The sequence below is a fragment of the Ochotona princeps genome, chromosome 23 (genome assembly GCF_030435755.1).
Source record: "Ochotona princeps isolate mOchPri1 chromosome 23, mOchPri1.hap1, whole genome shotgun sequence".
Lineage (NCBI taxonomy): Eukaryota > Metazoa > Chordata > Mammalia > Lagomorpha > Ochotonidae > Ochotona > Ochotona princeps.
This window is the reverse complement of record NC_080854.1, coordinates 23,023,511-23,046,730: the sequence shown is the minus strand read 5'-3', so window position 1 is coordinate 23,046,730 and position 23,220 is coordinate 23,023,511. Positions and strand designations below refer to the sequence as shown.

The window sequence follows — 23,220 nt, the reverse complement described above, 5'->3', positions numbered from 1 at the left end:
GTAGTAATCTACTTATTTGTAGAGTGGAGAGACAGAGCTGCCATCAGCTAGTTCACTCCCTGAATGCCTACGATAGCCGGAGCTGTGCCAGGCTGACACCAGGGGCTAGAATCATCATCGGAGTCTTCCCAGGGGATCGCAGCAACCCAAGTGCTTGAGCCATCACTTGCTGCCTCCCAGGTGCCCAAAGGCTAGAAGCTGGAATTGGGAGTGGAGTTAGCGCTTGAACCTGAGCACTCCGGTGTGCACTTGGGGAGTAATTCCTAATTCCTGTCCCTAAGGTTTCTTTTTAAACTCACAGATATGCATAGGCATGTGTAGATTTTAGATAATGCATAATACAGATATTTTCATCTGGGCATCTCTGTAAACAGTCATCAATTTTGTTCATCAGTGCTTTGTCTTACTGTGTGCCACACAGAAATAGTAACATTAATTTCTGGGGTGATTAGATACACAAGTTTCTTTTGTTGGTGGTTGTGAGAGACGCCTTGTGACTGGCTGCACTGTTTGTGTCTCCCTCCCCAGCGGCACAGGGCTGCCTCCCCGCTGTGCAGGTTCTGTGGGAGCACAAGAGCCCGGTCAACCTCAAGGATTTAGTAAGTAGCAGCAGGTGGACACTGTTCCTGCAGGGCAATGTGGGAAACCTCCGAGGGCTTTGAAACTTTGGAGATCCAAGTATTTGGAAATACTTGGCTGCTTTCAACTTGGGTATTTTCCTGCAAAATGAACTTACACATTACTCCTCCCTAGTGCCTAAATCATGATGAAAATATTCTGCTCTTGATGTTGGCCAAAAGGCCGAGAAGTGATGATGTAGACATTCTGTAGATGCACTTCTTATATATGTATAGTTGCTTAATCTGAGCATTCTGCATTGCGTACATGTATCTGATTATTACATTGTAACCCACAAATATATTCAAGTGTTTGTCCATTAAAATTTTTGAAAGAATTGAAAAGCATACATTTATAACATTTTAAATCCCCATTTTTCAATAGTTGGACTATGTTGTTACCATTTCCTTTTCCCTGTTCAAATGCTTCTGCCTTAGAAATCACTTTCTATTGCTTTATGGGGTATGTTCCACAGGAAACAGAACATCTCTATTTGGTTGGTGTTGTTTCTATCAGGCCCTTCCTGCTCCAGATTACAGAAATACTTGCCTATATATTCTAGATTTTTCTTGTGTGATTTATGTTGTAATATTTAAGTTATTTTTTAAGATGTTATTTTTATTTGAAGGGCAGATTTACAGAGAGAGGAGAGACACACAAACCTATATACATACAGAGAGATCCCGTCTGCTGGTTCATTCCGCAGTAGACTAATGGCCAGGAGCCAGGAGCTTCTTCCTGCTCTCCCATGTGGGTGCAGGGGCCCTGAGATTTTGGGCTATCCTGCACTGCTCTCCCAGGTCATAAGGAGGAAACTGGATTAGAAGGGGAGCAACCAGGATATGAACTGGTACCCAGATGGGATGCTGGCTGTGCAGCAGAGGGTTAGTTGCCTACTACCTCATGGCACCGGCCCCTAAGATTGAAGTTCTTAATTCACTTGTTTGTTACATGAGTTAAGGATTCAATTTTACTTTTTTCCAGGATACATTACTAATTTTCATGACATAATGGATCATTCTATTTTTTTTTTTTATCCAGCTGTGTGTTAAGAATAGGCCATAGCTGGAGTCTTATGTTAAGGATTTTCAGTTAGTAAGATTATAAAAGGCTTTGCTTTCCAGGAAAAGCAGAGCGGAATAGTAGGAAGAAGCTGCTGAGAGGCAGTGGAATCTTCTTAGGCTATAGAGAGCCAAGTCCTTGGTGTGCGGCGCCATGCCTCACTACACATGATGCACTCACCCGGAGCCTTCCCCACACTGAGTGAGGGGGCGAGCAGCCCAAGAGGTGAGCCCCCCCAGGAAGAGTGGAGAGGAACTTGAAATCTCTAAGAATTTTCCCAAGATTCAGTGGAACCTCTAGAGAGGCACAGAATAATATCAGAATACCTTACTCTCTGGACCTGCAGTATTGAATCCAAAAAACTAGTTAACAAAATAAATAAAAGCTGTGAGAAAAGCAAAGGTCTTTGCAGTTTTTGCATTTGGAGTCTGACTCTGAGCTTGTCTCCTAGGATGGGAATGTACCACTGCTGCTCGCAGTGCAGAATGGCCACAGCGAGGTCTGTCATTTTCTCCTGGATCATGGAGCAGATGCCAATTCCAGAGACAAAAATGGAAGGTACCACACAGTTAAGCTGAAATCGTGTGACTTCAGCACCATCTGTGTTCCTGGGGTCTTTCGAAATATCACAGCCAGATTTTGACTCAATCATTAAATAATGGATTCAATTTCTTTTCTTGTTAGTTTTCTACCTTTTAAAGAAAAATCATCTGCAGTCTGTTGTGACCTCAAGGAGTTTTTTCTCAGAACTTTTGTGGGCATCCTTACTGATGATGACATTATTGTATTCTAATGTGACTAAGTTACTTCCTGTGAATTTCTTGCAAACATATTAGCTTGTTTTTAAAAATAGCCTTAGCAATGGATGGGTTCTTTGACGTGCTTAAAGTGAAAGGACTAGATTATCCACAGTCATATTGAACTCTGTCATCATATGTCAAATGCTGTGGAAGATGGTGTTAGCTTGTTTGATAAAATGTGACTTCAGGCTTTAATTTCATCTGAAGCTTTAAAAGAACGACCACCTAATTTCATTTTGTTGACTTTATGCTTTGAATCCCCACAAGTTAAATGCAGTAAAGAAAGATTTTTCCTTGTTTTCAAGATACTAGTTTCTGAGGAGAGTTTTCACATTGAGTACTAATTCTGTGTCTGTTTTCTTTAGAACTGCTCTCATGCTGGCTTGTGAGATCGGCAGCTCTAACATCGTGGAAGCCTTACTTAAAAAGGGTGCAGACCTAAACCTTGTAGATTCTCTTGGACACAATGCCTTACATTATTCCAAACTCTCAGAAAATGCAGGAATTCAAAGCCTTCTATTATCAAAAATCTCTCAGGATGCTGGTATGTGAAAGGAATAGCCCGTGTTGTTTTAAATTTATTCATTCCATTTTCCCCAGAGGATAAAGGAATTTGTGCAACATAATATATTTTATTATTCTTTTAAATATATTCTTAAAGACTAATGAAATGATAAATATTATGATTGTAGTGTGTGTGGATTGAGTTTTATGATTCTTAAAGTTCCTTTTTTCCTCCTGTGTTTTTTTTTTTTTTTTCTGCTGTAGATATAAAGACTCCAACAAAACCAAAGCAGGTATTTATCTTTGGGGTAGGGGATTTTATTTCCGCATTCTTTGTGACAATCTGAAAAAAATTTAAATGAAACCACTCTGTAGTTTGATAGAAAAGTGATAATGATTATACTGAAGATATGTAAGAGCTAAAATATCGTTGGGATAAGTGATTCCTTTTTGTGAAGTAAGAAACATTTTTTAAAATTAATTACCTCAGTTTAGAAGCATGTAAGTTTAAATTTGTTACTTATGTTTATGTTTTTCTGGAATGTACTAATACTTCTTACTGCTGTGAAAATGTTTGATGTGGTTTAAATTCAGACTGAGTAACCATATCACATGGACAACAGAGGTAGTCATGAAAATGTCAGATGTTTTATGAGAATCAGTGGTTTAGCATTTTTTAAAATTTTAATTGTGGTTTTTATAAGATGTCATCTCATATGACACAGAAATCACCATGTGTGTCCTGTTATTTAGGGGTTTATCCTAAAAGCATGTAGTCACTCGGTTTATGTTTGCCTGCTTTGTTTGTTTAAATATCAGGTTCTTGAATAACAAACAACGAAAATGCTTAATACTGAATTTATTTTAGCTAACTGTATTACTTATTTGTCGGTAACCTTCAGAAATGAGATTTCTCTTTCCCTTATATTTACATTTTTAATAAGGAATGGAAGTAATGCAGAAGTGTGGGAAATACCACTGCTTTGCATTAAGATGGAAAGCTGACCATGAATATTACTCTGGGGTGTAAATCATGGTAGACATTTCCTCATCTTCTACTTTCTTGGTTCTCCACACCAATTTAATCTGATTTAGTCCTTTTGTTGTTTTATTTTCTTGCTATTAAAGCATGGGCTGCTGAGGAAAACTTGGAGCATGCATATTACTTATGTTGATGTTGGTAGCAGATTTCAAATCTTGGTAAAGAAATGCTGCATGAAGTGTTGGAGTTTTCTTCATTGGTTTGATGAAGCTACTTGCTCAGACTTTACTAACCTAACTAACCCACCTCCATTCTCTGGACTGTGATAACTTTCAGCATGATCAAGTCTCTAAAATAAGCTCAGAAAGAAGTGGAACTCCAAAAAAGCGCAAAGCCCCACCACCTCCTATCAGTCCAACCCAGGTAAAACAGAAGCAAACCAACCATCAACAGGCTTAAACCACAAAGCTGTAATTTTATATTTGGGTCAAAAAGGAGTGTCTGTGAACTGGCCTTCAACTGCACATTTAAAATTATCTTTAGCATCTTTAAATGACAGATTCTGGTAAGAAGGATTTTGATTATCAGTGTGGAAATTATGTTGACTTTTATCTACTTCAAACCTATAGAATTGAGCATTCTTTCTAAAATGTCTCAAGGAAATTTCTCAAAATCTTGTGCCAAGATTTTTTTTTCACCCTTAGGATAGGAAGTTTAGACTAATTTTAGCTCCTTGTTTTAACAGCTCTAATGAGTGATAAGAGAATAGGTAGCTAGTGAGGAAGTTAGAAAAATAATTTTAATTGGTTTCTTACACTACTCCTAGAATATATTTATTATATATTATATTTATTTATTATATATTATACATATCTAATAGTAAAAGTAGTTTTCCTTAATAGTTGATAGTGACTGCTCCATAGAGAAGGAAGCTCAGAAATCTATAAAGTGACAAATTTAGAAACAGTCTAGAGTTTGTTACTTTAAGAAATCCTGGGTCATAAAAGGAGTGTCCTAATTTTAAATATGTTAGCATGTTTATTAATGGTACTCTCTATCTGCATTAGAAGTTTCATAAACTTAAATAAAATGACTTAGTTGCACTCTGCAAACTTTGAAAAAGAGCTTGAAGTAGCTGACTTGCTTTGAAAACAGGATACCCTTTGATTAACTAAAGACAAAGATCTTTGCTGCATTAAGTTAACAGGTTTTAGAGATGCATTCTTTATTGGTGATTTTGTTGATTGACTTCTTTCGGTTTGCAGTTGAGTGATGTATCTTCCCCAAGATCAATAACTTCAACACCACTTTCAGGAAAGGAATCAGTATTTTTTGCTGAACCACCTTTCAAGGTACTTCCTTTCTGTGTTCAGTTTTGTTACAGTATTTTAAGTTATAAAATAGACACTCCTTGCAGAGCACAGCATTGGGCAAAGCAGCGTACTATCAATCATTGGCTCCTTTGATTGGATTTTAACAGAATCTTTATGGAGACACTCTGAATTTTGATTATGGTGGCGGTTCTTTAGGCATGTTTGCGTTATGATATCCTCATTACAAACTTTAAATGATGCAGCTTTTTAGAGTGTATTCAGTTAAAAATAAGTACTTTTTTTTAAGTAAAAAGCTTTTTATAAGCATAAATACCTGTCCCTCCATCCCTAAAAAGAAATCCACTTTAATTTTAGTATTTGGGATTTTTAAAAAGTTTTTTGCTTAAAAAAAATGTTGTATCTTGTCACTGTCTGTGGATCATCTAGATAAAAGGTATGGTCATTTCTGGCAAGTCACTGTAATGCTTTGAAATGAGAGTCTGGTTTTGAAGTTGGAAGAACTTCTGCAATAAATTGACGAAACAGATATTGAGGATCAAAGGTTTAGAAGAAATCTTTGGGGAATCAGTTACCAACTCAAGACCATGTGGATTTCTTTCCTTTATAAAGCTACATTAATCTTTCGTAATGGGTCTCATGTATTATCTTTCTTCTTAGAAATGAATATTAATAATGTAACAATAACATAATGTATGAATTAGCAAGGCCAAAGCATCTTTGAATGTGTTTTTATTGACATGGAACCTAGATAAGATACAATGTGTGTTTGATTTTATTGTGTAATATCTGCCTTCTCAGGTTTTAGGACATACCCCACTAAGTTGACTATTATGAAACATTATTATAGTGTTAAATATATTTTTATTGTGCCAGTAGTATGCAGTTTCTTGAAAATATTTAGAGAATATGCTCCTAGAGCTTAGTAGAGAATATACCTCTTAGTAAAGAAGTATCTCTTTATTCAGTTACATTTAAAAATATCTTCTTTGAGATTTCCCTATGGGATTACATTGTAAACTCTGGGAAGAAAATCTGCTCAGTTCTTTCTACTATATGACACTGTAAACATTTTTCTAAGTCATTTGTGTATTTCAGCAGGCTGAGATCAGTTCTATACGAGAAAACAAGGACAGACTAAGCGACAGTACGACAGGTAAGATCAAGGAACAACTGATTTTCCTTTCATTCTGATTTTTGCTTCATTTATGAAAGGCAGGGAGATCCTTCTACTCTTCCCAGATGGCAAAACCAGGCAGAAGCCAGGAGACTGGGAATCACCTTGGCCTCCTGTGTGGACAGCAAAGCCCCAGTAACAGGAGCCATCTCCATCTGCTGCAGCCTGGGGTACACACGAGCAGGAGGCTGGATTAGAAGCAGATTCAAACCAGGCACTTCCATGGAGGATATAGGCCTCTCAAGTGGCATCCTAACTGCTGTGTCAAATGCCTGCCCTGGAGAAACCATCTTTGTTCTTTGACCAAACTCTATTCCATGTCTCTTTAAGAGAGCATAGACCAAGCCAGGCTGTGTGTGAGGGAGGCAGGCATCAAAGTGCTGTGAATCATGCATAGGCCATACTGTGTCCTTCGAGGAGCCTTATCCTGGGTTTTAGAGTCTCTAAAGATGGGGGTAGGAGCCTGTTTTCATTTGTTCTGAATTAAAAGCTAGCATTTATTTTAACTATGAATATAAGCAATAAAAATCAGTAGTATCAACAGACCAGTGAGTTTGTCACCAACAGAAGCCACAGATAATTTTCTGTCACCCAGGCACGTATCTTTTTTAAATAACAAAAAAGATTTCTTTATTTTCATAGGGAAAGCAGATCAGATTTACATAGAGGAAAGAAAGAAAAATCTTCCATCCACTGGTTGACTCTCCAAATGTCCATGCAGCCAGAGCTGAGCTGACTTGAAGCCAGGAGATTCTTGTAGGTTTCCTATGTGGGTACAGGGGCCCAAGGATTTGAGGCCATCCTCCACCACTTTCCCATGCCACAAGCAGGAGGCTACATGGGAAGTGGAGCGACTGGGACACCAACCAACGCCCATATGTGATGCCACACTTGGAGGTGGAGGATTGTCACCCCTGATAATGTAGATTGAGTTCTGAGCTCCTGGCTTTGGCTTGGTTTAACTGTGGCTATTGTGAGCATCTGGGAAGCGAACCAGCAGATTGGAGCACAAGCACATTCATGTTCAGTCTTGCGCTCTGTCTCTCAAATACATGCATAAATTTGTATGCCTACATACATACAAGTATTATTTTGAGATGAAGTCCATAGACTTCAGGCCGCCAGCCGACACACTGGATGCAGCTGAGCATCAAGTTATTTTATGAGGGAAAAGCAACAGTGCACCTCCTTGACAGCCACAAAAGAAATGTTCCACTGTGGTTTCTTGTTTTTAAAATTTATTTTTATTGGAAAAGCAGGTCAGATTTATGGAGAGAAGGACAGACAGTGAGAAAACTCTTCCATACACTGGTTAACTCCCCAAATGAACACAATGGCTAGATCTGAGCCAATCCAAAGCCAGGAGCCAGCAGTTTCTTCCTTAGTGTCTTCCTCATGGATGCAGGGTCCCAAGGCTTTGGACCATCCTCCACTGCTCTCCCAGGATGGGAAGTAGAACAGCCAAGACATTAGTTGGCACCCATAAGTGAAGCTGGTTCTCCCAAGGAAGAGGATTAGCCAATTGGACTATCGCGCCTGACCCTCCACTATGGATTTTAAGCTGACACATACAAAGACAAGACAAGTGTTAGTGATATCATATCTTTCCACAGTTTGTTCTAAGGGTTTACTCTCAAGGAAACACTAAAGATTCTTCAAAATCTATTTAATATGTAGCATAGGTTCCAAAGGCTCCTTTTGGCCCCAGGCTTTAGTTTCTCCTCAAATATCTGTACCAGCTAAAGTTGAACTAGGTCTAGGGTGGGAGACAGAAGCTAGGAGCCAGAAGCTCAATCCATCTCCCATCTGGATGGCAAGGGTGCAGGTACATTGAACATCACTGCTTCCTTACGGGGTCTACAATGGCAGGAATCTAAAATTTGGAACTGGAGCCAGAAATCACACCCATCCATTGTATCTTAGAAGTAATTTCTGTTGCTTAGAATTTCAGTTTCATCTCCTGGCTCACTGCAAAGTCAGACTTCCCATCAAGGGGACTGAGAAAAACCGTGGCTTGGGCTTCAGCATAGTGAGTGCCTCCTTATCAGAAGGAAGCTTGTTGTTGAGGCAGTATCATTATGTACCCTTCCAAACAGAGACCACAGTTTTCATCTGTGCATTACATTGTGGCTGTGAGAAATTGCAAAGCCCAAGAGTCCACACAGTTCTGTGCCATTCAGCGTGTGATCTGCAGACTCGTGTTCAGCTCCAATTCAGGAGTGTATGCTGTAAACTCATCCAGCTTGGTCAACTCAGGAGGCTGTTTTATCCATCTGACTTTCTGGATGAAGAAGCAGCACTTCACATCCTGGAGCGAGTGCCTCATCTCTCTGGGAGCACCTTGATTAACACTGCTCCAGATGCTGTTTGCGCATGTTGATCCATAGTGGTCATAGGCTGGAGTTTACCAGCTGTGACTACTGGGAGACTCTTGAGAAAAGATGGTCACTTCCTACTGGAGTGGCCGGAAGATGCTTTCAAGAAGAGATAAGATTTGATTATGTCATGAGGATGGGGATGCAGAAAAATACTGCAGGGAAACTTCTAGGTTAAAAATGAAAGAATCCATTTGTGTATCCGTGAATCTGAGGAAAGTGAAAGTTTAGAAAGAAGTGAAATGTAATAAGCCTGAAAGAGTAGATTGAGACCAGATCCTAAAAGCTGTGAGTGAGATAAAGGAAGTTAAACATTATTTTTGGAGGGAGAACAGTTGAAGCACTTAGACCAAAGGAATGGCTCCGTCCAAGGGTGTTTGGGAAGATGAGACAATGAATGGAAAATGTGTGACCCAATCTATCCATTTCCAGAATCCATTGGTACACATACTATGCTGGAGCAGCACTGCAAGGACCCACCAGTGCCTGGGAACTGCTGCTGTCCTCAGTCAACTGAGGGGGCTTTCACAGTCAGAGCCAAGAAGACTTGAATTAGGCTAGAAGATGAGTTATGAGAGAAACACCAGTTTGATTCTTTTTATATTCTTTTAAATTGCCTTTCTCTTTCCCAAGGTGCTGATAGCTTGTTGGACATCAGTTCTGAAGCTGACCCACAAGATCTTCTTGTTCTGCTGCAAGCAAAAGTTGCTTCCCTTACCTTGCACAATAAGGAGTTACAAGATAAACTGCAGGTGGGAAAACACTGCTACCACAGACTGTGCTGTAGAGTCAGCTATGGCTGGTTATTAGAGATAACAAGTTGGATTTTATTTTAAAGATCTGCATTAGTTTCTTCTTTTTACATGTAGTTAATTTTAGGCATCTTATGAAGTATGTTTCTTGAATGTGGTTCATTAACTATTTCCATAAATCACATCTAGTAATATACCTAATATGATATGTATTTTGGTAAATATCTGTTAAGATGTTAGATATCCATGTGTGTATATAAATGTGTATTTGGTGCAGGAATTAAGATATTGCTTGGGATGTCCACATCCCAGACTGGGGTCCTGTGTTTGAGTCCCTCCGTTTCCGATCTAGTTTCCGGCTAATGTGCACATACCAGCTCTGGGAGGCAGCAGGTGATGGCTGAGGTCTTTGAGCCTATGCCACCCATATGGGAGACCCAGATCAAGTTCCAGGTTCCCAGATTTGGCCTGGCCTGACTGTAACTGTTGTAGACATTTGGGGAATGAACCAACAGATGGGAGATCTCTCTTTGTTTCTGTGTGTGTGTGTGTGTGTGTGTGTGTGTGTTTGCCATTCTAGTAAAATAAATAAAATAAAAATTTTAAATCTTATATAGAGGGTCTGGTGCGATGACTAAGTGGCTAACTTCACACCCTGTTAGTGCCAGGATCCCATAGGGATACTGGTTCATGTCCCGGATGCTCCACTCCCCATCCAGCTCCCTGCTTGTGACAGGGAAAACAGTAGAGGATGGATCAAAGCTTTAGGACTGTGCACCCACATAGGAGATCTAGAAGAAGGCTCCTAGTTCCCGGCTTCAGATTGGCTCAACTCTGGTTGTTGTGGCCGTGGAATATTTTTCTCTCTGTCCTCTCTCCATAAATCTGATCTACTTTTGTGATACAAATAGATATTTACAAAAAAAACTTAATGTATGAGCAAAATTTACATTAAAAGTATTTGTATATTAGAATACGGAGTCACATATGTAATTTTACATTTGAAATATTTGTATCATTTATTTTGTAAAGCGGATCATTTAAATTTAGAACTTCATAAGAAATAGCTATATTTAGGTTCACTGTTTTGGCAACTTCATAAGGATTTGAAAGACAAAGGGAAAGTGTAAGTCAGAAGTTGTACGAATAAAACAATTCTAGTATTTTTATAAATTTTTTAATGGTTTTATTTATTTGAAAGTGAGAAAAAGGAGGAGATAGAATGAACCTGAGAGAGAGATCTGCCATCTGCTGCTTCACTCTTCAAATGGCTGCAGTGGCCAGGGCTGGCCAGGAGCCTGAAATTCCATCCATGCTCCCATGTTGGTATTAGAGGCCCAGGCATTTGGGCCATCTTCAGCTGCATTTGCAGACACAATAGCAGGGAGCTGAATTGAAAACGGAGTAGCCTGGATTCAAATTGGCCTTCTGATATGAGATGCCAGCATTGCAAGTGGCTGCCTAACCCACTAATAATACCACAAGGTGAACCCCATTTCTAGTGTTTCTAAAAGCTTTGAGGTGTTCATCGACTGTTTTTTCCATTGGTGATAGGATGTATATGTCAAATGATGATGATGTAATTTTTTTAATTACCTGAGTTTCAGTTGCTGTCCTAGTTGCCTGCTCACCTCATCATGTCTTCAGGGCCAACTAATTCTTGCTTTCTTGTCCCAGGCCAAATCTCCCAAGGAGGCAGAAGCAGACCTCAGCTTTGACTCCTACCATTCCACCCAGGCTGACTTACCGCCATCGCTGAGCAAGGCTGGTGAGGCTTCTCCCCCAGAACCCAAGCCGCCTCTGTCTGCCTCGGCAGATCTTGTGGGCAGATCCACTGCTGACAGCGATGTCAGAATTCAGCAGCTCCAAGAGGTTTTACAGGACTTACAGAAGAAACTAGAGAATTCTGAAGCTGAGAGGAAGCAGCTACAGGCTGAACTGCAGGCCCAAAGGACAGACACTGTGTGCATGAACAGCACCGAGATTTCAGAGAATGGCTCTGACCTCAGCCAGAAGCTGAAAGATACTCAGAGCAAGTATGAGGAGGCCATGAAGGAAGTGCTCAGCGTGCAGGAGCAGATGAAACTGGGTCTCGTGTCGCCAGAGAGCATGGAGAGCTCTTCCCATTTCCTCAAGCCAAGGGGCATGGAGGAGGAGCTGGGTATGCTGAAGCAGGACCTGCAGAATGCTCTAGAAGAAAGTGAGAGAAATAAAGAGAAAGTGAGAGAGTTGGAGGAAAAACTTGCAGAGCAGGAGAAGGGTGCGGGGACCAAGCCTGCTGGGGAAGAGTACGAGGAGATGAAAAGTTCATATTGCTCTGTTATTGAGAATATGAATAAGGAGAAGGCATTTTTGTTTGAGAAGTACCAAGAGGCCCAAGAAGAAATCACAAAATTAAAAGACACGCTGAAAAATCAGCTGACGCAGGAAGCCAGTGAGGAAGCTGAGGACATGAAGGAGGCCATGGGCAGGATGATTGATGAACTCAACAAGCAGGTGAGTGAGCTATCCCAGCTGTACAAGGACGCCCAGGCTGAGCTGGAAGATTACAGGAAGAGGAAGTCCCAGGAGGACCTGACAGCTGAATACATCCATAAAGCCGAGCACGAGAAACTGATGCAAGTTACGAATGTGTCTAGGGCTAAAGCGGAAGAGGCACTTCACGAAATGAAGTCTCAATACTCGAAGGTGCTGAGTGAGTTGACCCAGCTCAAGCAGCTGGTGGATGCACAGAAAGAGAACTCCGTCTCAATCACAGAACACTTGCAGGTGATAACCACGCTGCGGACCTCTGCCAAAGAGATGGAAGGAAAAATCAGCAGCCTTCAGGAGCACCTTTCCAGCAAAAAGGAGGAAGTGGCAAAGCTAGAGAAGCAACTTGTGGAAGAGAAAGCGGCTATGACTGATGCAATGGTACCCAGGTCTTCCTATGAGAAGCTCCAGTCTTCCTTGGAGAGTGAAGTGAGTATGTTGACATCCAAGCTAAAGGATTCGGTGAAAGAGAAAGAGAAGGTCCACTCGGAGGTGGCTCAGATTAGAAGTGAAGTCTCCCAAGTGAAGAGGGAGAAGGAAAATGTTCAGGCACTCTTGAAATCCAAAGAGCAGGAAGTAAATGAACTTCTGCAAAAATTCCAGCAAGCTCAAGATGAACTCACAGAGCTGAAAAGATTCTCTGAGAACTCTTCAAAACTGGAGGAAGATAAAGATAGAAAGGTTGGTGATATTTTGTGACAGTTAGGTTTTTAGCAATATGTCCTCAACCCTTTGCCCTTTACTGTATTAAATGTTTGTAGTATTTGTTAGCACCAACATATTCTGGTACACAGAGGCTCTAAACCCGATGGTACATGTCCCCCAAACCATAGTAAGAACAGTCTATTGGATATTTAGTTTTGTTCAATTTCAACGTTCTGTTGCCATTTCCCCTTGTACTTAGTCTTTTGGTTCTTAGAAAGTCTTCCTACATGCAGTTGTGACAGTGTCGGGGATCAGAAGTGAACTTTCAAATGGAAAGGTATTTGTGACCCATCTAGAATGCCAGCTCTTCCTTTTGAATCCAGAACAGACTCCTTCATCTTATGGGAACCCAAATATTTTCAGACTCAGTTCTACTTCCTTATGCTCCGTGAGTCTGCCCTGCTTTGTCACTCCGCTGCCCGGTCCCTTTTCCCAAGATGTATAGGAAAGGGAGACAAGGAGTGTGTGGAGCAGGCCTTTGGAGGCACTGAATATGGCACGGAGGAAATAGGGAGGCCAAGGGAAGTGCAGAATGGTTCAGCGCAGGAATCAGCTCTGCATCCCTGGACCCTTGTGCCAGAGGCTCCCAAGGCCATGTATCAGAACATCATCGTCTTGAACCAAGAAGTGTTTCACAAAGAGCATTAAAGACCTGTAGGAACAGGAAGTTGGTTAGGAAGTGATGAAGTGGGATGGGTGCTTGTATTCTTTCTTTTCAAAATATTTAATTATTACTTGAAAAACAGAGTGACCGAAAGGGGAGGGGGGGAGAAATATCTTCCATTCCCAGATTTACTCCCCAAATGACTGTAATGGCCAATTCTGGACTTGGCTAGACTCTAGCATCAACTGGTACCCATGAGAACCAGGCTAGGCAAGGCCTGCTGAGCCATGTGTGAGCTGTGTCTGGGTGTGGACTAGGCTGGGCCAGGCTGTAACTTCCAACAGTGAAAACCAGAATGGGTGAAGGCCAGTCAGGAAAGGCTACTGTTCCTGCTAGGACAGGAGGTGGACTATGTAGGGCTGGCCCTGGACCCACCAGCGTGCACAAGATCTGGCATTGGGAGAGAATTTGATGGAGGAACTTGGGAAACTCCTCTGTCAGGACACAGTCCCTGTAGGTGAGTGCAAGAACCACAATAGGGAGCAGCCCAGACCAGGCCAGGGAATGGTACTCACCGGCATACATTTGGTGCGGACTGGGGCTGAAACAGGCTGGGCCTGTTCATATCACCCACTGGTGAATCCAAACACCAGAATGGAGTGTGGATTGGGCCAGGTTTGGTCACAGTACAACCCAGTTCACGTGAGGACCAGGACTGGGGACTGGCTGGGGTGGGCTGGGCCCAACCAGGCTACAGCACCCACTGGCAAATGCTAAGGTGCCAAACTGGGCCACAGCACCCAACCAGTACACTTGAGACTCAGATGGGGAGGGGGGAGCGTGAAGCTGGTAGGAAGGCTGCAAGGGACTCCCATGCTGGACCACCACTCCCACTGGAGAGTGTGAGTTGGGATGGGGACAGGCCAGGCAGGGCAGGGCTACAACACCTGTTGACCTCATGTGAGCTGGATTAGAGAAATGCCAGGCTGGGTTGACTGTTCCTTCTGGTACATGCATAAGTCAGAGTGGGAGAGGCCTGGTTGGGCTTTTCCACAGCATCAGCTGGCAGATGCTGGCATGGGGGACAAATTCTGTCAAAATAAACTGCAGAACCACCTGAAGATTACAAGATCTTTGAGTTTGAGTGAGCCTAGTAGGAAAACAGTGGGCACCTCCCTCCTGGCTTGCCACTCCGTCTGTGAACCAGGACTGGGGGAGGCATGGCTAGACAGAGTGATACCCACTGGCATGTATGTGGGCTGGATACTGGGGTTGGTTGGGTTGAACTAGACCTCAATGCCCATTGACATGTATGAGAGCTGAATGGGATGTGAGACAGACTGGACCAGACAGGTGTATGGGAAGGCCGAGTGTGGTGGGCAGGATCGGGCTGGGCTGCAATACCCATTGGTTTGTGTAAAAGACAGGGCTGGAGGCAGAACTGACCCAGCAATAGCAACCACCAGCATGTGCATAAGCTGATTGGGGTGACAGACTATGTTGGACCCTATATTGGCAAGCATACACAAGAATCAGGTCTGGGATCACCTCAGATGAAGTTTCTTTGGAGATCTCCCCAACTGAATCTTTGGACTCATAACCCCAAACGTGGAGAGATTTGCAGGTTCCATGATCTGACCATGGAGTGCATGTGTCAGGTCTGGGCCTCCTTAGTGGCTTAGATGGAGCAGTGGCCAGCATATGCAGGTGCACATAGAGGATATGGCAGTACATTGGAGTCTGCACAGGACACCTGGTACTACAACTGGACAGAGGACAGAGCAAATTAATCAATTACCCCAACCAAGTGTTAGCAATGAATATCTGGGCAAATGGAGACTCTAAGATGGACTATGTCAACCAGTGGATTCTGGAGAGATTTCATCGTGCTTAGAGTAGCGAGATCGGCAGTAATATAGAACTGTTGAGCTATTGTAACCTCTTGAGCAGGACCCTCAAGCATGGCCCACATCGGGACCCTGGGGTGGTGTCGGATGGCTGGACCCATGGTGCAGAGGTGTTTTGGAGGCTGGGTGTGGCTTCTCTCCTTATCTTCCCCCTTCCCCCAGATGCAGGAAAGAGAAAATGTGGCAATGGTGATCTCACCCACCTTCCTGTAGCCCTTGACCCTAATCAACTATGTAAAAATCATCAAAAAATAAATTTTTAAAGGGCAGCCTAGCAACTTAAATACTCGCTTTGCACCCACCAGGACCCCATATGGGCACCGGTTCTAATCCTGGCAGTCCCTGTTCCCATCTAGCCTCCACGCTTGTGGCCTGGGAAAGCAGTTGAGGACAGCCCAAATCCTTGGGCTCCTACACCCATGTCGGAGACCCAGAAGAGGCTCCAGGCTCCTGGCTTTGGATCAGCTCAGCTCTGGCCGTTGCAGCCGCTTGGGGAGTGAATCATTGGATGGAAGATCTTCCTCTCTGTCTCTCCTCCTCTCTGTATTTCTGACTTTTGCAATATAAAATAAATCTTGAAAAATGTTAATAAAAAAAATGGTTTTTAACACAAAGGAAATTGCTCCAGAGTTTCAAATCCCAGAGTTTGCTACAGATGAGATGTTCGAAGCTTAGAAATATCTGGAATTTCACTACTGCAATATTGCCTATTGATTCAAAATTCTTTTGTCACTAGATAAATGAGATGGCAAAGGAAGTCACCAAGTTGAAGGAGGCCCTGAACAGCCTCTCACAGCTCTCTTACTCAACGAGTTCGTCCAAAAGACAGAGTCAGCAGCTGGAGGCCTTGCAGCACCAAGTCAAGCAGCTCCAGAACCAACTGACGGTGAGTGGCCCGGTTCTCCTGCCTGCATTGGGGTGGAGGGCCAGACTAGAGGCATGTGGTACTTGCATGAGCAGTTGGCTGAGGACTTCCGTCAGTGGGACCAGACACAGGGAGCGACTGGTGGAATTTGCAGCCCGTGGAATGAGTCCTGCGTATCTCTGGGAAGGAATCAGAAGGGCAGTGGCTGGAGCTGCTTGTTGTCTCACGCACCGGCTTTGCTCTCCTCGATTTTACTGCAGCTGTGCTTCCCAATTCTTGCAGCAACTGAGATTTTGTCTCTTAAGGGCCAGGCTCTGTGATAGTTGCATGTTTTATGTATTTGAATACTAGGCCTCCCCTTAGTTCATCCAGGAAAGCTCTTTCATGTCTAGATTGGTTTCCTTTGATGGTGTTAGCAAATCACTACAAACTTCATGTAAAACAGTGGAATAACTCAGAAGGTCAGAGATCTGAAGTCAATTTTGCCCAAGTCCAACTGTTGGTAAGACTATTTCTGCAGGCAGAATAGCATGACAAGTTTGGCCAGTCCCTTCCCTCTGCCTTTGACTTTGTTGCTTTTTTTTAAGGACCTGTGTGATTACCTCACCCAGACAGTCCATGATAATCAAGATCCAATCTTAAAAACCATAACTTAAATTTGCAAAATCTCTTTCCATATATGGTGACAAATTCCCAGGTTCTGGGTTGTGTTGGAAAGCCACTGTTTATCAGCTCACAACATTTTATGGTGTAGCTGACAAGGGGATGCTACTTTTGCCACATGAAATCAAGGTTGTCTATCTTCCCTGGACCATCTCTCACTTCCATTATAAACAGATCGGGAGACTGCTGTGTGATTTCTTTAGCATAAACTGAACACTAATGGATTTGGGTTTCTGCAGTTTGAACTACAATATTAGCTCTTTAATGAGGAGAGAATGCTTTTTACTATGTTCTGTAGGTTATTGTCTCACTCAAATTGTGATTGCAAAGTTATAGGTAAAGTGCTGAGGGCTTATTAGTTCTTACAGTTTCTCCATATGTGTTTGCTGAGCTCTTATTTTGTATCAGTATTTTACATTGGTGCTGCTGGAAAATAAGACATAGTCTCTTCCTGTGTGGAATTTGCAGTCAATCTTTAAATAAATTTGGCAAGCTTCCAGTGGTAAAGACATGGCATCCAAATGTAGGTGTGCAGAGGAAACATCCACTCAGTCAGAGAGTCATGAGATGTTTCCTACAGGTTAATGCTCAGGTTCCAAGGGATGAAAGAGAACTCATTACTCACCAGGGACTGTAATATGGTGCTTCATTGGCCCTTGGTAACTCTGCTGTGAGTATTCCACTGAGTGCTAGGGTAGAAGCCATCCTGCCGCTGGTGGACTGCCTGACAGAGGAAGTTAGTAAGCAGACAGGTATCTGATGGGGTTGAAAAATCACACCAGAGGTCAGGGAAAGCCTACAGGTGGTTTGCTGGAAAGATAGGTTATGGTGGTTAACGGGGGGCAGGGCACTGACTGGTAGAATGGGTGAAAGGAAGAGGAGCAAGTCCTTGAACCTGAGGTTGAGCAGCTGAGAGGCCCAGGCGTTAATGTGACCAGGAAAGCCCAGTGGGTTCTTTCCTCAGATCGTCATAGAAATAAAAAGCCAGGAATCTGTTGCACACAGAAAAGTTTATTTTTGTAGGGACCAGGTGAGCAGGGAAGGGAGAGAAAGGGGAAGCACCTCCCGGCACTCGGCACTTGGGTGCCTCTCGAAAGGGGGAGGGAGACACACCAAAGGTTTGAGGAAGGATCTTAGGATTTTAAGCATTCCCTGACCCCTCCTTGTTGGGCGGGAACCTACAAGTAGGATGTTCCCCTTTGGTGGTCTCTTAATCAGTTAGGAAATGGGTGGGCAATGCTTGTGCAGCCCACCTGAAGGTGTATGGCCAAGACCTCAGCAGACTTTGATGGTCTCATTGACATGGATCATTAATGCACACATTAAGTCAGCCAAATGATGATGGAAAGAAAGACAGTGGTCGGAAGATAGAGCCCTGAGTAATTAGGTGGGGTTTGCAGAAAGGTAGGAAGGAGACAACAAAAACAGGTGCCAAGATTTTGTTTCATTGCGTGAATTTCAAGGGGCTGAGTTTTCAAAAATTGTCCTTTAGAAGAGAGGAGGTGAGAAGGAAATTAGTGATGGAACGTTGCCGGTTTGTGATGTAATCCATATGTGATAGTCTCCATTTTCACGATTAGATAGGAGGAAAACCTTTTAGAATAATTCAGAACTTGAAACAGTCACTGAGAGAAATTGGAGTAGTTGCTCAACAAGGACTCCAGCAGCTGGAAGGAATCCCTTGAGATTGATGTTGCCACCATTTCCCCAGCACCCTGACAGCAACATAACTGAGCTCCTCACTTATACTTATACATACATAAGTACACATATATAAAACATATAAATATGTAAACCACTGTTTATGTAATGGGTGGTGACCAGTAGCTCCCTTAAAAAGATTATTAATTTCACTGATTAATGATTGCAGTTTGGACATTACAGAAAACATGGAAAATGAAGAAAACTATAAAGTTCCTATAAATAAAAATTGCTCCTGCTTGCTCCTTTCTTGTGGAGTTGACATACCAAGTGACAGACGAATGACCCCGCAGCACTTTTAGAAGCTTCACATTCAAGCCCAGCATGGAGGGAATCCCATAGGTAGCAGTTGATGGCCGCTCTCTCAGAGCTTCTGTTTGTTCATTAAAGATCTCTGAAGCTTGATGACAATGTCAGATTTTTCTCTTTCTAGGAATGCAAGAAACAGCATCAGGAAGTTGTATCAGTCTACAGAATGCACCTTCTGTATGCTGTGCAGGTATGAAAACAGCACACCCAGTATCTGGTCAACCTAAGATACTGCCCAAACTTCCATTATTAAACTTGTTGAGTGATAAGGATTAGAGACCACCTCCACTCATTGGAAAGTTCTAAAGTACCTTGGCTGTGCTTTGATTGTGTCAGGAGTCCCAAATTTACTGGGAGTCGCCTCATCATTTATTGAGAAATGAAGATGAGGCATCTTTCTAGCTCCCAACCCTGCCTTCCCTCTGTGACTGCTAGGTTTCTGCCTGGCTAGGCCACACTTGCAGCTGGAACCTCAAACACCCTGCTGAAGGCCTTGACAGAACCAGTCTCCTCATCTTCCAGATGAATAAGAGCAGAACTTTCTCTTGAGCACAGTGCTTTGTGGCTTCAGATACGGTTGACATTCCTCTGAAATATGGGGGGAGTAAGGCAAGGTCTTTTGTTCCCCAACTTCATGTAGGTACTAATGAGCATCTTTGGCTTGGATTTCCTAGGGCCAAATGGATGAAGATGTCCAGAAAGTACTGAAGCAAATCCTCACCATGTGTAAAAACCAGTCCTCGAAGAAGTAAAGTGGATTCCTTGGCAGGACACTGGCCCCTTGTTGTCCATCCTTGTGTCTGGTGTTGTTGGCAACCACTGCCATTATTGTCTTCTCGTGGTATGCACTGTGACCTAGCATAGCTTCTTCCCTTTCCAACGGGTTCTGAGAATTGGTTTCGGGAGAGAAGACTGCCCTCCTCAGAGCTGCCTAAAGATTTCAGATCAGCAGAGATCCAAGTCCCTGTCATTGCTTCAGATTCCAGAACCGAGGTCTGGTCCTGGGGCTGGCAGGTGGCATCCTCCTCAGTGGCTTCATCACCCCTGGGGAGAAGCTGAAGCCTCCGTGTGGTGAATGCTCTTCTTCTTGCCTTTGCTTCCAATCCCAAGCCCTGGTTCAATTTCCAATCCAATGACACTAGTTATGAAGTGCGTGTTTAACACCCTTCATCCTGACATCATATGGATTGAAAAGCTCAGATGCCATCTGCATCCTGCCCCCCACCTGCCTTACATATCTCGACACCTTGCTTATCGATCTCATTGTTCGATAAGTACTATTCACTAAAAGAAGAAATTATCCTGAAAATGTTTAATCATTGATATTTTGCAAATTTTCTATGCAAACTCTCTTCCTCCTCTTACCTGTGAGCCTCAGGAAATCCAAGCATTTGTGATTTCAACAGGGGACAGTAAACTGTGTGTTTACAGCCAAAAGAAATGCCTCATAAAAGTTCTTAACCTCAATTTTTTTAAGAAGTGTTTTTTCCTCTCTATTTTTATTGGCTTTTAAAGATGTTTTCGTATCTAAACCCCTAAAGTGAAATTACCTTAGATTGTATTAACAGAATATTTTTTAGGTAATCATGCTTAGAACTTTATAAAAATAGAACTTTTTCTGCCTGGTTTTCAACTACAACAGAAGGTAGTTCTGTAGCCCCAAGCTGGTATGAGCTGTCGCCAATACCCTAGGACTTTGGCCATGTGTCCTCAGAGCTGCAGTGCATTTCTGAACATAATCTATCCCTTTGCCCAGTGAAGATTTTTCAATGTCCCAACTCTACATGCACCCATAAATGATTTTTGGAAAGGTTGTTAGTACCAGTCAGTAATTTGATTTTGAAACTAAAAACCTTGATGTGATAACATTATAGTTTATAACATGGATCTTAGGGGGAAAAAATTCTGTTCCATTTCCTTTCAGGTAAAAAAAAAAGTTTTTGACTTGCTTGTAGCTTCTCTTAGGGCATCAGTATTATTGAGGAAGATAAACAAATTAAAGAGCTCTCCAAAGCATGGAGCTGACGTGCAGGCCTGCTCGGACAGGGCCCGCATCCTGTTGGGCTGTCTGGGCTCTGAGGGTGCACTTGGCTGTACTGGATGATTTGTTCGTGATTATTAGATGACGGCCAACCACAGCACAACAAAAATGGCTTTAAAACTTGACGTTCCTTTGTTTAAGTTGTGAAATTATAGTTAACCAATTTCAAAAATGCCCCAAAGAAATGTGAAAGGACTTTTTGTCACAGCACTTAAGAAAACACAAAAGAACATTCCTCCCCAGCCCCGACACAGAAATGCTGCAGAGTATAAAACTTGAGACATTTTGTAGGATGCCTAACAAAGTGTAGCCTTTTATCTTGTTTCAGGATGCGTATTTATTACAAGTACTCTGGTTAAATATTGAAAAGTTATGCTGTAGTTTAGCTTTTTGTCTTTGTAATTTACAGAAGTTATTGCAGAAAATAAACTTGTTTCATTTTGCATCTCTGCTGTTGGGTTTTTTGGTGTGTTCATAAGCATATCTTTATGGCTTCTGAAGCCCAGTTCAATGCCCTTCACTATGATGGGTTTTTTAATATTTATTTACTTTCAACTATCTGAAAGATGTTCGCAAGCGTATCTTTATGGCTTCCGAAAACTGGCTCAATCCCCTTCACTGTGATGGGGGTTCTTAATATTTATTTTCATCTATTTGAAAGACAAAGCAACAGAGAATGAGCAGTGGTATTGGAGTTTTTCCATCTTCTGATTCATTCCCTAAATAACCACAACAGTCAGGGTTAAGTCAGGCCAGAACCAGGAGCCTGGAACTCCAGCCAGGTCTCCCACTTGGGTAGCAGAGGCCCACATACCTAAGACGTCATCTGCTGCCTCTTCAGATGTACTGGCAAGAAGCTGGATGGGAAGCCTAGTAGCCAGTGTCCACAGTCTCTCAAACGAACTCAATTTCTGTCTCTTAGCTCTTGGGTTCACCCTCACCTTTGTTCCCCAGGTCTGCCACTTTGGGACAGTTCCATCACAGCCCTTTAATTCAGAATTGCTTCTCCTTTTGTCTGTGGGTTTTTACTGTTTTGAAGCCTGTCCTGTATTTGTTCTCCCTCTTCCTTCTTTCCTTTTTCAAGAGTAACAAATACACATGGTAAAAAGTTACTCAAGATAAGGGCAACTGATTTCTATAAAAATCTCTTGCATGGTGAATTCTTACAGGTAAAAATCATAAGGAAAACTTCAAATGACAATGAAATGAGTACTACTATTTTAGTAGTTAGCATCACATGTCATAACATGTTCACAAGACCATTTTCTTTCAGATGGTTTCAGTGTCTTAAGCTGCTTGGTACTGAGACACCGAATTCAACGTCTGTGTGGTACTACTCAGTGTCTACTCAACAGAAGCTTAAAATGATCTCCCTTCCAATGAAGGAATTGGTGCAAATAATGCAAAAAGAATGTGAGATGACTGATTACTTGCTGCAGTGTGAATATGATGTGTTCCTCCCACAACAGGCAGGAGTCTAAGCCCCAGTCTTGCACTAATGGTATTTAGAAAGTAGAAACTGAAGACAACTCTACAATTAAAGATGGGGCCTTAGGTCGCTAGGGGGGCATCCTCATGACTGAATACCACTACCTTTGTAAGAGGCCACAGTGCAGACACTTATGCTATGTGATGCAGTTACTTGGTGCGCTTCTTGTGCCAAAAAACTCTTGTATTTACGAAGTAGCCTTCTTCAGGTATTTCATTTTAATAACAAAAAAACTAATGTCAAATGCATGTGTCCCTAAGAGAATTTACTTTAATTGGGGACAGTGAAGCACTAAGTAAATGACTTCATGAGGACTTAAGCTGTATGGGAAACCTTGAAAAGTCAAATTAGTCTAATCAGATGGAAAGATAAGTCTCATATCCCAAAAAAGAAACTTGCATAGCCCAGTGACTGGGTGTTAGGTCAGCACTGCAGAACAAATGGAATACACTATGAATAAATCCTTCACTCCCAGGCCCTGCGCGGTAATGAAATTTCCGGAGTATAAAGAATATCAAATGGGGGCCCAGCCGCGTGGCCTAGCAGCTAAAGTCCTTGCCTTGAACGCGCCAGGATCCCATACGGGCGCCGGTTCTAATCCCGGCAGCTCCACTTCCCATCCAGCTCCCTGCTTGTGGCCTGGGAAAGCAGTTGAGAACCCTTGGGACCCTGCACCCGCGTGGGAGACCCAGGGGAGGTTCCTGGTTCCCAGGTTCAGATCGGCGCGCACCGGCCGTTGCAGTCACTTGGGGAGTGAATCATTGGATGGAAGATCTTCCTCTCTGTCTCCTCCTCTCTGTATA

General features: G+C 42.5%; 1 protein-coding gene across 5 annotated transcripts in view; it reads left to right on the top strand.

Moving 5' to 3' along the window:
• Window positions 1–21,373, top strand: part of RAI14 (retinoic acid induced 14) — a 155,134-nt gene extending 133,761 nt beyond the window's left edge. For 2 of the 5 annotated variants that reach the window (XM_058680043.1, XM_058680044.1), the window contains exons 7-18: window positions 529–599; window positions 2,132–2,238; window positions 2,846–3,024; window positions 3,249–3,277; window positions 4,303–4,389; window positions 5,232–5,318; window positions 6,396–6,453; window positions 9,483–9,601; window positions 11,279–12,814; window positions 16,086–16,235; window positions 19,012–19,077; window positions 19,562–21,373. In XM_058680043.1, coding sequence (XP_058536026.1) covers window positions 529–599; window positions 2,132–2,238; window positions 2,846–3,024; window positions 3,249–3,277; window positions 4,303–4,389; window positions 5,232–5,318; window positions 6,396–6,453; window positions 9,483–9,601; window positions 11,279–12,814; window positions 16,086–16,235; window positions 19,012–19,077; window positions 19,562–19,639 — 2,567 coding nt within the window. In that variant the 3' untranslated portion in view covers window positions 19,640–21,373. The remainder of the gene's footprint in view (window positions 1–528; window positions 600–2,131; window positions 2,239–2,845; window positions 3,025–3,248; window positions 3,278–4,302; window positions 4,390–5,231; window positions 5,319–6,395; window positions 6,454–9,482; window positions 9,602–11,278; window positions 12,815–16,085; window positions 16,236–19,011; window positions 19,078–19,561) is intronic. The other 3 variants (XM_058680045.1, XM_058680046.1, XM_058680047.1) reach the window with 3 other exon arrangements.
• Window positions 21,374–23,220: the final 1,847 nt, after the last annotated feature.